General features: G+C 41.3%; 1 protein-coding gene across 2 annotated transcripts in view; it reads right to left on the reverse strand.

Annotated features, from left to right (window-relative positions):
* Positions 1–292: 292 nt before the first annotated feature.
* The window catches only part of PTH2R (parathyroid hormone 2 receptor), a 77,771-nt gene continuing 65,197 nt past the window's right edge, over positions 293–12,866 (reverse strand). For both annotated transcript variants that reach the window (XM_006205241.4, XM_072962111.1), the window contains exons 10-13: positions 5,328–5,422; positions 3,686–3,824; positions 2,183–2,224; positions 293–882 (exon numbers count right to left, since the gene is read on the reverse strand). In XM_006205241.4, coding sequence (XP_006205303.1) covers positions 487–882; positions 2,183–2,224; positions 3,686–3,824; positions 5,328–5,422 — 672 coding nt within the window. In that variant the 3' untranslated portion in view covers positions 293–486. The remainder of the gene's footprint in view (positions 883–2,182; positions 2,225–3,685; positions 3,825–5,327; positions 5,423–12,866) is intronic.

A 12,866-nucleotide genomic window follows, 5' to 3' on the forward strand; every position in this document is an offset into this window, starting at 1 on the left:
CTTCTTCCGAGATCTTTAATCTTTCCATGTACATTTTCAGACCGTCATTACTCTGATGTACAGGCAAAAGGAATGCAATGATAGACGTACTTTAAAGTGAGAAAGAGAAAGAGTAGTAATTTGTCAAAAGGAAAATGACACATACTAACTGATCTCTGTCATATTTAGAGTAATATTATGAGAGAAAACTGGAGCTAAGCAGCTGTAACGTTTTCTACCCAAAAGTAGCAGAAAAATGAGCAATCACAGAGCAAGCACCACACATCAATTCAGAAGAAAATTTAATGCCAAAATAAGGTAATAAACGACTCCACTGACACTTCTTTTGTGGCGTTAGTATTTACAGGAGCCAATTCATGGAGCCTGAAAACTTCTGTGAACACTTCAACCCTGAATGTTCAGCTCTGGGGCTCAAGCAGAAGAATGCCGACCAAGCTCCTCCGACACTACCCGATGGACCAGTTCTTCAAAGACACGGCTCTCCATTCACAGAGCATCCTCAGTTTCTCCTTTCCTCCCTTCATGGTCTGGGTGAAATTCTAGTTGCCTGGAGGACTCCTCCGTTGTTATCTCATCTCCCTGCCTCCCGTTACTTTCCTTGGTCTCCTCGTGGATCAAGTGCGGCAGGCAGTCCTGCTCCGAGTTACTCCAGACATAGCCGGGTAAAGTCACGTGGCTGTCGGGCTGCCGGCCGGCCGTCTTGGCGGCTTTGCCGGAGATGAGCACCATGCGCGTGCTGGCCGCCACCTGCGACTGGCTGCTGGTGCTGTGAGTCACGGTGGTGAGCACAGAGCCGCATCTGTGGCCGCCGCATGGGGGCGTCCTTTTCCAGTCCACGGAGAGATTCCACCGACTCCACAGCTTCTTCACCTCAGACTGAACCTAAACCGCAAGCACCAGATTGTGCATCAGAAACCATCAGAGATTGCAGCCATGTCCGATGGGTGTTTGCCCTGATTTCAAACACAATGCTAATCACTAACAAGGTTCCACTGTGTGCCAGGGACTTTACACATACAGCGGACCCTTGCACAACGTGGGGGCGAGGGGTGCCCACCGCATGTGGCAGAAAATCCCCTATGACTTCACAGGTGGCCTGCTGTACCTGGGGTTCCAACTGAACTGCTCCGCATCCGTGGATCCAACCAACCCCAGATCGTGTAGTACTGTAGGACACAGTTAGTGAAAAAAGTCCGCGTATAAGTGGACCTGTAAAGTTCAGACCTGTGCTTTTCCCTCTCAACCTCCAAAAACCTTCCTGAGAGGTGTTACTACTGGAGAGGAGCAAACTGAGGCTTAGAGAGAGGCAAAGGGGTGTGTCCAAGGTTCATATTTTAATAGAAGCTGAAATACAGCCCATGCAAATACCTGACTCATGGGAAAGGAAAAAGAGGACTCCAGGTTGGTGAAGAAAAAGGGTAAGTTTGTGGAACGGCGTGGAAGATACTCAGCTTGAAATGTAACTGAAACGCCATTGCTTTGCAAGGCACACTGCAGGAGGGAAAGTGGGAAGAGGATTGGACCGTGATAAGGAGGCACTGCAAGTACATTCTTGATAAGGTGGGGCTCTTGTTTCCATTCTTGCCACTGAAGATTCAGTTCTACTGCTATCGCAGTTTTCCACAAGCTTATTTGAAATGTCCACAGGAAGCAGTGGAAACCAGGTAAGCAGATGTCATCTAAAAGAACATGATTATTTCTCTCCAGCCAACTCCTAAATGAACTGAAATTGTCCCACCACCATCTTGTAGTTTAAAAGATGTCAGCATGTTCTAATGAATCCATTACTCCCAGGGAAACTTGCATCTGAGTTTCAGATATAACTTGAAATTAAATATAAGTTGAAGCACTGACTGAAATATGAAGTTCACTTGCCTTCCAGGTATTAATTTGCATTCCAGCACTTTTGTTTTGTTTTGTTTTTTGTTTTTTTGATTTTTGATATCAAGGTTTGCAACTGAATTGACATTTAAAACTTTTGGAAGAGGAAGACCTTAGCTTATTTACACCAATTCTTGCTTTCTCAAAATAATTTATGACTAGATTATCTCCTTTCTCCCTGTCCCTTCTGTCCTGTATAACCCATGAGGTTCCCTAAAGAGATTCAGGTCTTATCCTGAAGGCCATTTACAAGCTTACTTACAGTAAGACATGCAGGAGGTCTGAGGTCTTTCAAACTCACCTCTCCATTGCAGTAGCAGTAGATGATAGACACAAAGAAACCCTGGAGAAGAAAATAGAATGTTTTAATTAAGTAACTTTAATTATGAAGACCACAATTATGAAGTGTCCTGTGTCTAAATGCGTAAGCTGAAAGACTGTGGGGTGGTTTTTTTTTTAATGATTCCTTCAGAAAATTATACAAATTATTCTCTCCTAATGTATGAAATCCTTAAGTATACATGAAGTTTGTCTGAAATCTTCCCTTGGTGTCAGCTGAACCAAACAACTTCATAAAACACTCCAAGATACACAAAGACCTGATTTCTATTATATTCGTTTCATGTGTTGCTACTTAGGGATTACAGACCATGCCCTGGTTGGTGAGATTTATACACTGTGAGTGATAGAAACTACAGACATAGGGTATTGTATGGTGAAAACACAAAGAGACTTTTTTTCGCTCCTTGCAAAATATTTATTGAGCTGATACAATGTGAAATGCTCAGCATGAGAGGAACAATTTAATAGAGACACACAAGGTCCCTGTTGTGTGAGAGCTTACATTCTAGAAGGAAATACAAAGGATAAAATATAAACAAATAGCCACAGGAGAAACATGTAAGATGATAAGGACTATGAGGCAAAACAAGTGGTGCTGAAAGAGGAAAACGGGGAACATCTGTCAAAGGGAGAACTCGATAAAGACCTCTCTGAGAGGGCGTGACATTTAAGCTGGTCTGAGTGAGAAGAAGCCAGGCCACATGAATATTAGAGAGAAGAGCATTACAGGCAGAAGGAACAGCAAGTTTGAGCCCCTGAGGCAGGAATGTGCTTGAAGAACAGAAAGTGTGGAAGCACTAGCGTAGCTCAAACTTCACGGGCCATGGAGAGCAGGGTGTGAGGTGAGGTCACCGTCGGGCAGGGTCCCTGCCCCACAGGGCTCTGCACATCAGGAAACGGGATTTGGATTTTATTCTGAGTGCAGTGGAAAGGCTCTGGATACTTCTGGCAGATTACTGACATGATCAGATTTCCTATTAAGCTTCTTCCCACTATTGTATAGCAAATAGATCTAAGGCAGCAAATGAGGAGCAGGAAGAAGTCAGGAAACATCTGTAACCAAGCACGTGAGGGATGACGGTAATCATGTTTTCAAATGAGACCAAATGTGTAGAAGCAACCTCCTCCTTTTTGTTTCCCTTTTCCTTTCTTTCTCTCGCCTGCCTTCCCCTTCTTTTGCTTTCATTTACTTTCCAAACAGACACATGGAGATTCCTGCTCGGTTGGCATCCCATCGTTTACAATAACACGCTTTCTTGTCTCAGGGCCGAGGCAGCTCCTGCTGCGGTGAGAGGTTAACCTGATCTCCGCAGGATGGGGAAGCGCAGGTGCCAGAGAACAGCCCCTTCCATGGCCCTCGGGAGACAAGTGTGTGAAAGCCAGAGAGAGGGACAGAGAAACAGGTGGTGAGGGGGTGAAAGAGCAAAACACAGGCATCGAGTGACTAGCTGGCACTCTCTACCTGAAAGGAGTTGAAAAAGAGCTCACAGTGCATCCGGATCTCCCACCCGAGCCCGGCGAAGGAGTGGGGCAGGCACACGAACACGATGTAATGCACCCCGAAGACCAGCACCAGCACCATCGTCGATTTGGCGAGTTTCCTGGGAGAGAACAGCAGCCTTTTAACTAATCAACACAGAGTGCCTTTCAGGAGAGACAACTTGCCAGAAAAAATAAAGCTTAGCAGAGCTAACAGGGACTGGCGTTTCCTCATCTCTGGACCCCACTGCTTCTGGTAGTTTTTCCTTCTCTCCCTCCTCTTCGTCACTTTTATACTAAATCGGGTAGTTCATTCTGTTTCATGATTATTATCTCCTAAATCCTCTAATCTCATCGCCACTCTTCTTGCTGAAAGGATTCTATTTTCATAAAATTGTGAAATGCCTTTTTTTCTGTCCTAAGTCTTCTTTAACATCTGTGTTTGAGACTTTAAGAAGTACTGTCTATCCTCATTAATTGTCTTTATTTCAGAGGCAGCATTTTGGCTTGTTTTGTTCATTTTAGAATCAACTGCTCCCTAGTCTCTTCTTACACTTGGATCTTCATCTGTCATTTCATATTTTCTTATGAGCTACATGTGGTCAATACTTCTTGCCTTCCCTAAATATTCCCTGTCAAATATTCTATCTCAGGTTATCTATAGTTCTAGGTTGGATTGGTTGGTTGGTTTTTCATGAACTAAGCAATTTGATTTTATTTCCTTTAACTACCTCTTCATACACATTTTCTCATGTATTTAGAGGAATCCCAGTTTCCAATTTAGTGGGCTAACTCTTACATGGTGCCCAGTGGTCCTCACCTTGTTAAACCATCTTTGTTAAACCATCCTTGTTAATCCCCTTCGCTTGAGTGTGAGCAGGACTTTGGACTTACTTCTAACCAATCCATTGTGGCCAAGATGGTGGGGTGTCACTTCTGTGACTATGTTGCATAAGATTGTTACATTCACTTTACTAGCAGACTCTCTCCCTTGTTCGGTTCAATGAAGCAAACTAATACACATCCACCTGACTAGTGGATGTGTGTGTCCAGTTGGATACAAGCCACTTCCAAAATGATTCAGAACTTCCAAAATGATAATTGGAAGAAAAGGACACACTCTTAAAATAGTTTGATAATGATTATAAATACTCAATTTGTCCTTTTCTTCAACATAGACTGAATAATAGACCTCTTTTAACCAGTACATTTGAAAGTTTTCAAAAATTAATGTATGAGAGGTGCCAATTTGATGTAAAGACTGGAAATAATATAGCAAATCCATTTTCTTGATTTTTTTTCAGTTATGACATATTATAGAATATCGAAAAAAATGTCTACCAAGATCATCAGTAAGAAATTTTCTAGGAGGTTACACAATTGATGGTAAAACCCTAATTGCTAAGAACAGATTTAAAAATTTAGGATTTAAGCACATTGGGAAGGTTTATTGTTATTTATATTTTCCATATATATACGCTTTTCTGATAACATGGCACAATTAAACCAAACAAAAATACACATTCACAAATTTAATCTCTTAGAGACATTTCAGATCAATTGATATCTGTTCTTCGCTCTAAATACCAAATATTTCCTCTGATGGACGTCTATCCTGGAATTACCTGTATTGTTTTCTTGTATCATGCCCTACTGCATTGGTCTCCCAAATTTTGGTAGCCAGAACTCTAACTGTATTCAGAAACAGAATAAAATTCAGCTGAAAGAGAAGATAATATTACAAAGAATTATTAAGTTAGTCTTCAAGTTATTTTTTAAAATGTACATAAATTGAACTTCTTTGTATTTAAAGACTGAAATTACCATTCCATAAATGCGAATGAGAAAATATGGGATAAGTTACTGGAAAGAATAGTGATTCTTGATTTGCCCTCATGAAAACACAAAGAGATTTAAAAAAAAATTTAACAGCACTAGAGAGTAGAAATACCAGAGGATAATCTGCCAGAATCCATGGAATTTCCAAACCAAAGTTCAGGTGAAGCTCTGTGGCAGACTGGCAGGATAAAGGATAACAGGTATTACATAAATGTAACTGACTGCCCTCTTTGAAATGAATTCCCAGCTTCCGTATCTATTTTAGGGAGAGGAATAATAGAGTTGCTTTGGGGATGCTGTCTCTCTTATGATGTATGAAAAGTACTGGGTGAAGTATATAAGGATTGAAAAAAAAAGCCAGGGAAGATGCTGTATAAGAAAAGGCCCCATTGTAGGCAATTAAATTGAATTAAAAATGTTATAGGTGTGGGCACCACCAGAGACAATCAATTTATGGCTTTGAAAAAAAGGAGGGGAAGAGATGAGCCATTTTATGTCCAAGGGCCCCAAGGATCCACGAAGAGGTCCAAGTGAAGAAGAAGAAAAGATCTCCATGTCAGGAGTCATAAGGAGGTAGAAGCCTGAACACCTTGGGTCCCTTCATTCAGAGAAATGTCTATGGTCCAAAAAGTGCTAATACTTAGGAATAATGCAAATATGGATGGGTGGGTCTGTGTTAACACCAGAGCAACAGCTGGAAATCAGGACCCATCAACTCTGCATCCCTGGGGATAACTTGTCTTGCAGAGTCTTCAATCATTTCTGGAATCTGGAGAATTTTGGTTATTGGGTGATTCATGTGCCCTGCTCCCCAGTCTGGCTGATCACCTGCATCAGCCCTTAACCCCCACCATCTTCTTTGCCATCCTACCACTGACACCAATTTCACAGCTTCCTACAAGACCTGGGGGCTGGGTCTTGAGCCCCATACCCTAGAGGAAAGACAACTGTGCTGTGAACTGGTGGAAGGATGTGTTGAGACTAATAAGCTGCTATTTATTCAGCACTCTCTAGTTTAAATATTCACGTAAATGTGGGGCAGGCATTTTTATTATGCCTCTAAGAATGAAGAAACTCTAGCTCAAAGAAATTAACCGATTTGACCTAGGCTACCGAGGAAGGAAGCTATTATTTCTTTAAATAAACTCTCTGCTCCCTTTTACCACTCTTGTCCTTCTGGGATATCCATTAACCTAATGTTGCTCTTCCTAATGGAGTCAAATAGTTCTCAGAGAATCTATTCATTATTTTAAGATCTTAATTCTCTCTTCCCTTCTATCTGTATCATTTCTAGATTTCTATCTTCAAGCTCACTAACTCTCTCTTCCACATTATCTGCTCTATTTTCAGTACTTTCTAATGTGTTCTTCATCTCATCTGTTGAGTTCTTCAGGTCAAGAATTTCTGCTTGGTTCTTTTCTAGAGTTTTAATCTCTTTGGTAAAATTTTCCTTCTGTTCATCAGTTTTATTCCTGAGCTTGTTGAATTGTCTTTCTATATTTTCTTGCAGTTCATTGAGTTTCCTCATAACAGCTATTGTGAATTCTCAATTATATCGCACTATTTCATGACTTTGAGCTTGGTTTCTGGAGAACTGTCATTTTCTCTTTGTGATACAGTGTTAACATGGTTCTTCATGGAGCTTGATGAGTTGTTTGTCAGCACATCTGAAGTAGCAAACACCTTTCTCCTTTAGGTAAAGCTTTTTTTTTTTTTCACTTGATTCCAAGAATTCAACACATTAGTAATTAGAGGCTCTCTTTTGTTTTCCAGTAAGTGGTGCTATAGCACTAGTTTCTGGTCTCTTACCTGCTCTGCCTCTGCTGTATTTGAGAATCAGCACTTTTTAACCCTCCACACCTTTGTCAGAAGTGTCGCCCATTGCTCTGGTTGTTGCTGCTTGTGCCTTCAGGATCATTGGAGCCTTGGTGCTACTGGCATCACTACCTGGGACACTGGGATGGTGGGCACCTCCACATGTCCAGGGTCGCCTAGGTCTCAGGCTCCACCCCGGAAGGTTGGGAGGGAGCGAGGGTTGCAGGTGCCTCTGCCACATCCAGGGTTATCAGGTTCACAGGCACTGCCACTGTGGGTAAGGGGGAGGCAGGGAAGGGCCATAGTCATAGGCACCTCCATGATTGGACGGACAGGATCACTGGCCCACTGCGACTGCTACTTGGACCCCTGTGGTTGAGGGAACCACTTTGACTGGGAGGCCAGAGTCTTATGTTCTGCCTCCCCTGATGCTACCAGGTTCTCAAAGGTTACTGTGGCTGGGGATCCAGGATCACAGGCACCACCTGTGCTGTTCCTCTGGTTCTACCTCCTCTGTGTGTTCCAGCCCACCCACCTTTAGATGTCCAGATGTGCAGAGCTCTCTGGCACCCCACTGTGCTGGGCAGAGGCTTGTTTGTTGAGTTACGGATGCTTTTACTGGTTGGAGGTTGAAGGGGAGAGTCAAAGAGAGAGTCACATACCACCATGATGCTGACATCTCTCTTAACCACTATCTTATACCTTCTCTTCAGGAGGATATAAATATGCAAAACATGAGAGCTGAGGAGTTTCAGTCATCCTCACCCACCTGGTTCAGGTCCACAGAACCTTCAGCAAGAAGGTGAGACACTACTGCTTGTCTGTTACGTGAGTGCTACTTTCTGAACGGCCAAACTTATTTCACGCTTCATTAATTCCTCTCTCCCTATGACTACAGTCCTGGCAATACAACGCAGCTGAGAGTGAAACCAGTGGGAAGTGATGCTGTGTAACTACCGTGTGAAGGACAAAGGGCTAGGGGCTGAAGCTGGCAGAGCTGTGGAAGCAATGCGAGCCATGTATTGTCGTTTGCCATTCCCTCTTCCTGGAAAAGGAAGAATTATAAATGGCTTCAGATAGGCCAGCCTTACGCTCCAACCGTATTGAAATGCCCATGACCAGGGATCCTGTACTCAAGTCAGTAGACCACACTATGTAAATACTGCAGACTTCCAGAAACTTGACTAAATAAGATACACACCGATCAGTCAATCAGTTTAAAACCTAAAAGGACACATTTAAGGACAACCAAGTGGATTATGGAAAGTATATACGAATTAAGAAAAACTAAGATTAATAGAACTTGCTGTCTTAAAATACAGGTAAACAAAATACACAGATGCACACACACACACACACACACACACACACACACACACACACACACACACACACATATTGATACAGTCAGTAACAGTTGAATGAAACTCCAAATAACTCTAAATAACTTAGGAAGGTATAGAATATGGGTTAATTAGAAACTAAGCTATTGACTACTTACTATTTTAAGTGTTGTAGGTGAATTGACTCAGTCTTCACAACAGCTCCATTAGAGGCATATTGTTGTCCCCATTTTACAGATGAGGAATGACCAACATCTTACATAAACTATACATGATCACACAGCTAGTAAGCGGGAGCTTTAATGAAGCCCATGCGGCCCAGATGCATAGCATGGACTCTTAACCACTGCACCATACTGCCCACAAAACAGAGTTAATGGTAGATTGAGATGGAGAGAAATTTTTTAAAGAGTAGGATGGATTAAGAAAAGACTATAAAGAATCTAAATTATAAACAAGTTTCAAAATCAATATTAGAAACAGCAAACATTAGGTCTAACACAGCAGGAAAATGGATTTAGCAATTTAGAAGACACTTAAAAGAAATTTCCTGAATGGAGGGATACAGAACAAAGACTTATGTGATGAGGGATAGATGCTTATTTAGAGGGCATGAAATTGAGAGTCATCATAAAGAGTATTTCTCTTTCTAAAGAAAAGAAAATGAGAAGTGGAACAAATCAATAAAGATATAAAAGAGAAAACAATTCTGCTCTAAAGAGAGACCTGAGTCTGCAGAAGGAAAAATGACTCTATGTATCGGACAAATGGAATGAAAAAAAGCAACTCACATTCTGGTGACATTGTTTTGGTTTTTAAATTTTAAATGAAGAAAAATTCTAAGAGAAAATCATTCAGAGTGTCCTTGCATATTTCAAGTAATCTTGGAGGGAAAATTTTGCTTAAGGCCATTAATAAGCCAGTAACACATAAGATAAATTTTATGCAAATATGATTTTAAAATAATGCAAATATAAACACTAAATTCTCTCTCAATGAAATCTTTAAAGATTTATTCAAAGTGAACCACAGATGAGTTGAAACAATAAACTCAAAACTTCAGCCTCTCTGGCCCCTCAGGCTAACTCTGAGACTGTTCCTAGAATCACCTTTGCCTGAATCACTTTCTCCACTCCCTCCACTCTCACTTTTACTAAGTCAGCTAATTCTCAGGTTCCAGGCTGAATGTCACATTTTCTCAAAAGCTGTTCCTGCCACCCCAGCCCCATCATAGTCCTTGTCACGTTTAAGTGTTTGTCCCATCCACTGTGCTTAAGTTGAAAGAGAAACTGGCGTCTATCTCCCCACCAACTCACCCCCATTGCCTCACACAGTGCCTGCAATGTTCTTGATGTTTCATCAGGATTTGTTAACTGAGCGAAGGAATGAGTAAGTGAGTGAATGAGATACGCATACTACTTATATTGAAGTAAATCCGCATATCCCCCCTCGATGCAGAATCGTCATTTCTAGGTGTCTATCCCAAAAGATGTCAGTAGAAAAAGAAGTCAAGATTTATGTATAAGAAAGTCCCCTGTTTTAAAATGTCTTTAAAGCTATCTGTTTACACTCACAGTTTTCATCTATGCCTGTGGATACATGATGGGGAGGGTTTACTTTCTCCCGTTCCTGATTCTTCCTTCCAGGGGAGACAGCTCAACCAACATGCACTTCTGTTCTCCTTCCTCCCCCTGACTCTCTCCATTCCCTGGAGAAGATGGATTGAAGCATTTGATGAGTAAATGTGGGGAGAATACTGAGTTTGCTCCACTCAGCCCATCCTTCTTTATGCTGGGAGCCTGTGGTGAGCAGACCTTCTCTGCAGCATCTCCAGGGTTAGGAGCCTGACCTCAGCATCCTGTGTCTAGGTGGGCAGATCCTGCTCAGTGATGGGGCTCTTCAACAGGCCCATGTGGCAAACCAACCAAAGATCACACCCTCCAACCCAGACTCCAGCAGCTGTAAGGCTTTTGTTTTGGTTATCTCTTTCCCCCTTTGTTTTACATCCCAACTTGTTTAGAATCTGAGCATAAAAGAAAGATGCTATATACTAGCAGCCTAGAGACCCTCTGAATACATCACATTCCACCCCATATTTTGGCTTATTTTTCAATATCGTGAACATAAGAAATGATTTGCTTTGTTTATATGTGTATCAATTTTAAATACTGAATATTTCATAGATAATAAATTCCTTAATTTACATCAAACATGATCATTTGATGATGTGTACAGGTATGAAGATAAAATACGTAGTTCACTTTTTATCAGCTGGAATTCAATTTAGAACTTAGGAGTGTACCGCAGAAATGTAATTTCACCCGAAGTTCTATTTCTAACTGATTTAGAAGAGGAAAGGGATTATGGAATGGAGATCTTTCCTCTGAGGAACAAGTTAATTTTGTATTTGCAATTCCATCAAAGATTAGAGATTAAATTTTATCCACTTGACTTAAAATTCCTCCCTTACCAGGCATCTCTCTCGCCCTCACCTCTTGTTTTTCATGAACAAGCCTCCTTTAATAACAACTGGGTGGAAATGAACCACTGACTCAACAGCAGCTGAGATGCCCATATCCTGTTTTTCCCCTTCTGGTCATATTTTATAAAGTGCACTAGCTGTGATTTTTTTAACTTATCACTTTCAAATTTTTCTTGAAGAAATTGGTTAGAAGCATCATCTTATTCCATCCACTGGAAATCCCTGAGACATCCTTTGACCGGTGCATGCAACAAAACATGTATAAGAAAAAAGTTTGAAAACCTGGAGCTCTCCATTGAATGCACTCTAAGCAGCATGCAGTCTCCTCAAGGGCCACTGCTTAGTCATTCAGGTTGGATCGTTACTCACAGGATGAGCCCATGACAAACACCCCAAACCACTTGCTAACCAGAGAGATTAGTTCTCAGCTTGGGTACACATGGTGCCCTAAGCCATGGCAAACACCTGCAAACAAGCAAACATACCAACAGTAAGGAAAGAAGGGAGGGAGGAAAGAAGGGAGGGAGGGAGGGGGGAAAGAAGGGAGGGAGGAAGGAAGGGAAAGAAAGAAAAAGAAAGAACCACTACTGCCCTGTATTTTTCTAAAATCCGTCAACATATATTATGCAAACTATAAGAGCCCACAGTTACATCAGGTATCTGCAGGGTGATTTAAAGATCACAATCTCTGCAATAGTGTTGTCAGATTAGCATCAGGCAAGAAACCTCCAAAACGCTCCCCAGCTTGGACATTTTTTTGATTCTGTAGGTTATTTTTGAGGAGTTACTGGGAAACAAACTACTTACTGGCTGTAGAAAAACAAGCACATAAATTCTAATGTCTCAGTGAGTGATTGGCCCTGATTCCAATTTCAGTCTCTTTAAATAAAAGCTTTCAGTTGCTTTGAGGCTGAATCTTGGATTTTCTGTCTCATCATTCCCACTGTATAAACATTGCTTAGTTGTATGTACTATAAAAAAAAGTAAGTCTGGAAGAAATTTCTACCCTCCAAGTATAAACAATGTATCTTTAAATTAGTAACACATTTACATTTTTATTGAGGACATTCACCTTTTCTTGGTTCCTTAAAAAAATATTTCTTATTGCACATTTACATTTTAGCTCAGCTAGAATGAAGCAACATATCATACAGAGAAATATTTTGAGAGTTTGTGGTATCTCCAAAGGAATGGATTTACATGAATGGAATATGTGGGACTGACTCCTATCAAAAGAAGAAAAAGCCATGGATTGCTGTCACACTGCTCATGGTCACCAGCTGCTGCAGCACTGATGTCCCTCTCTTGCTTACCTTAGTTTAACATTGTTTATGGTCGTTCCAATTTAAATGCAACTCTTTAATTCCTGCATCTTTCTGTGGAGGCCTGCATCAAGAGCAGCCCTCTCATACAGAAATCTGAGGACCTTCAAAATATCACAATTAACACCAAAGTCAGTCAGACAGGACTGCACATTTACAAATGAATGGTTAATAGCTTTCTTAAACAGATGTCCACACCTCCAGACTAGTTCATTTAATCCTCATTCCTGATTTTTTCTTCTGGGGAGGCAGCTGAACTGACGTGTACTTCTGTTCGCCCCACTCCCACTTACTCTCTCCATCCCTGGAGAAGACTGATTGAAGTATTTGATGAGCAAATGTGGGAAGAATACTGAGTTTGCT

This window comes from Vicugna pacos, chromosome 5, assembly GCF_048564905.1.
Source record: "Vicugna pacos chromosome 5, VicPac4, whole genome shotgun sequence".
Classification (NCBI taxonomy): Eukaryota; Metazoa; Chordata; class Mammalia; order Artiodactyla; family Camelidae; genus Vicugna; species Vicugna pacos.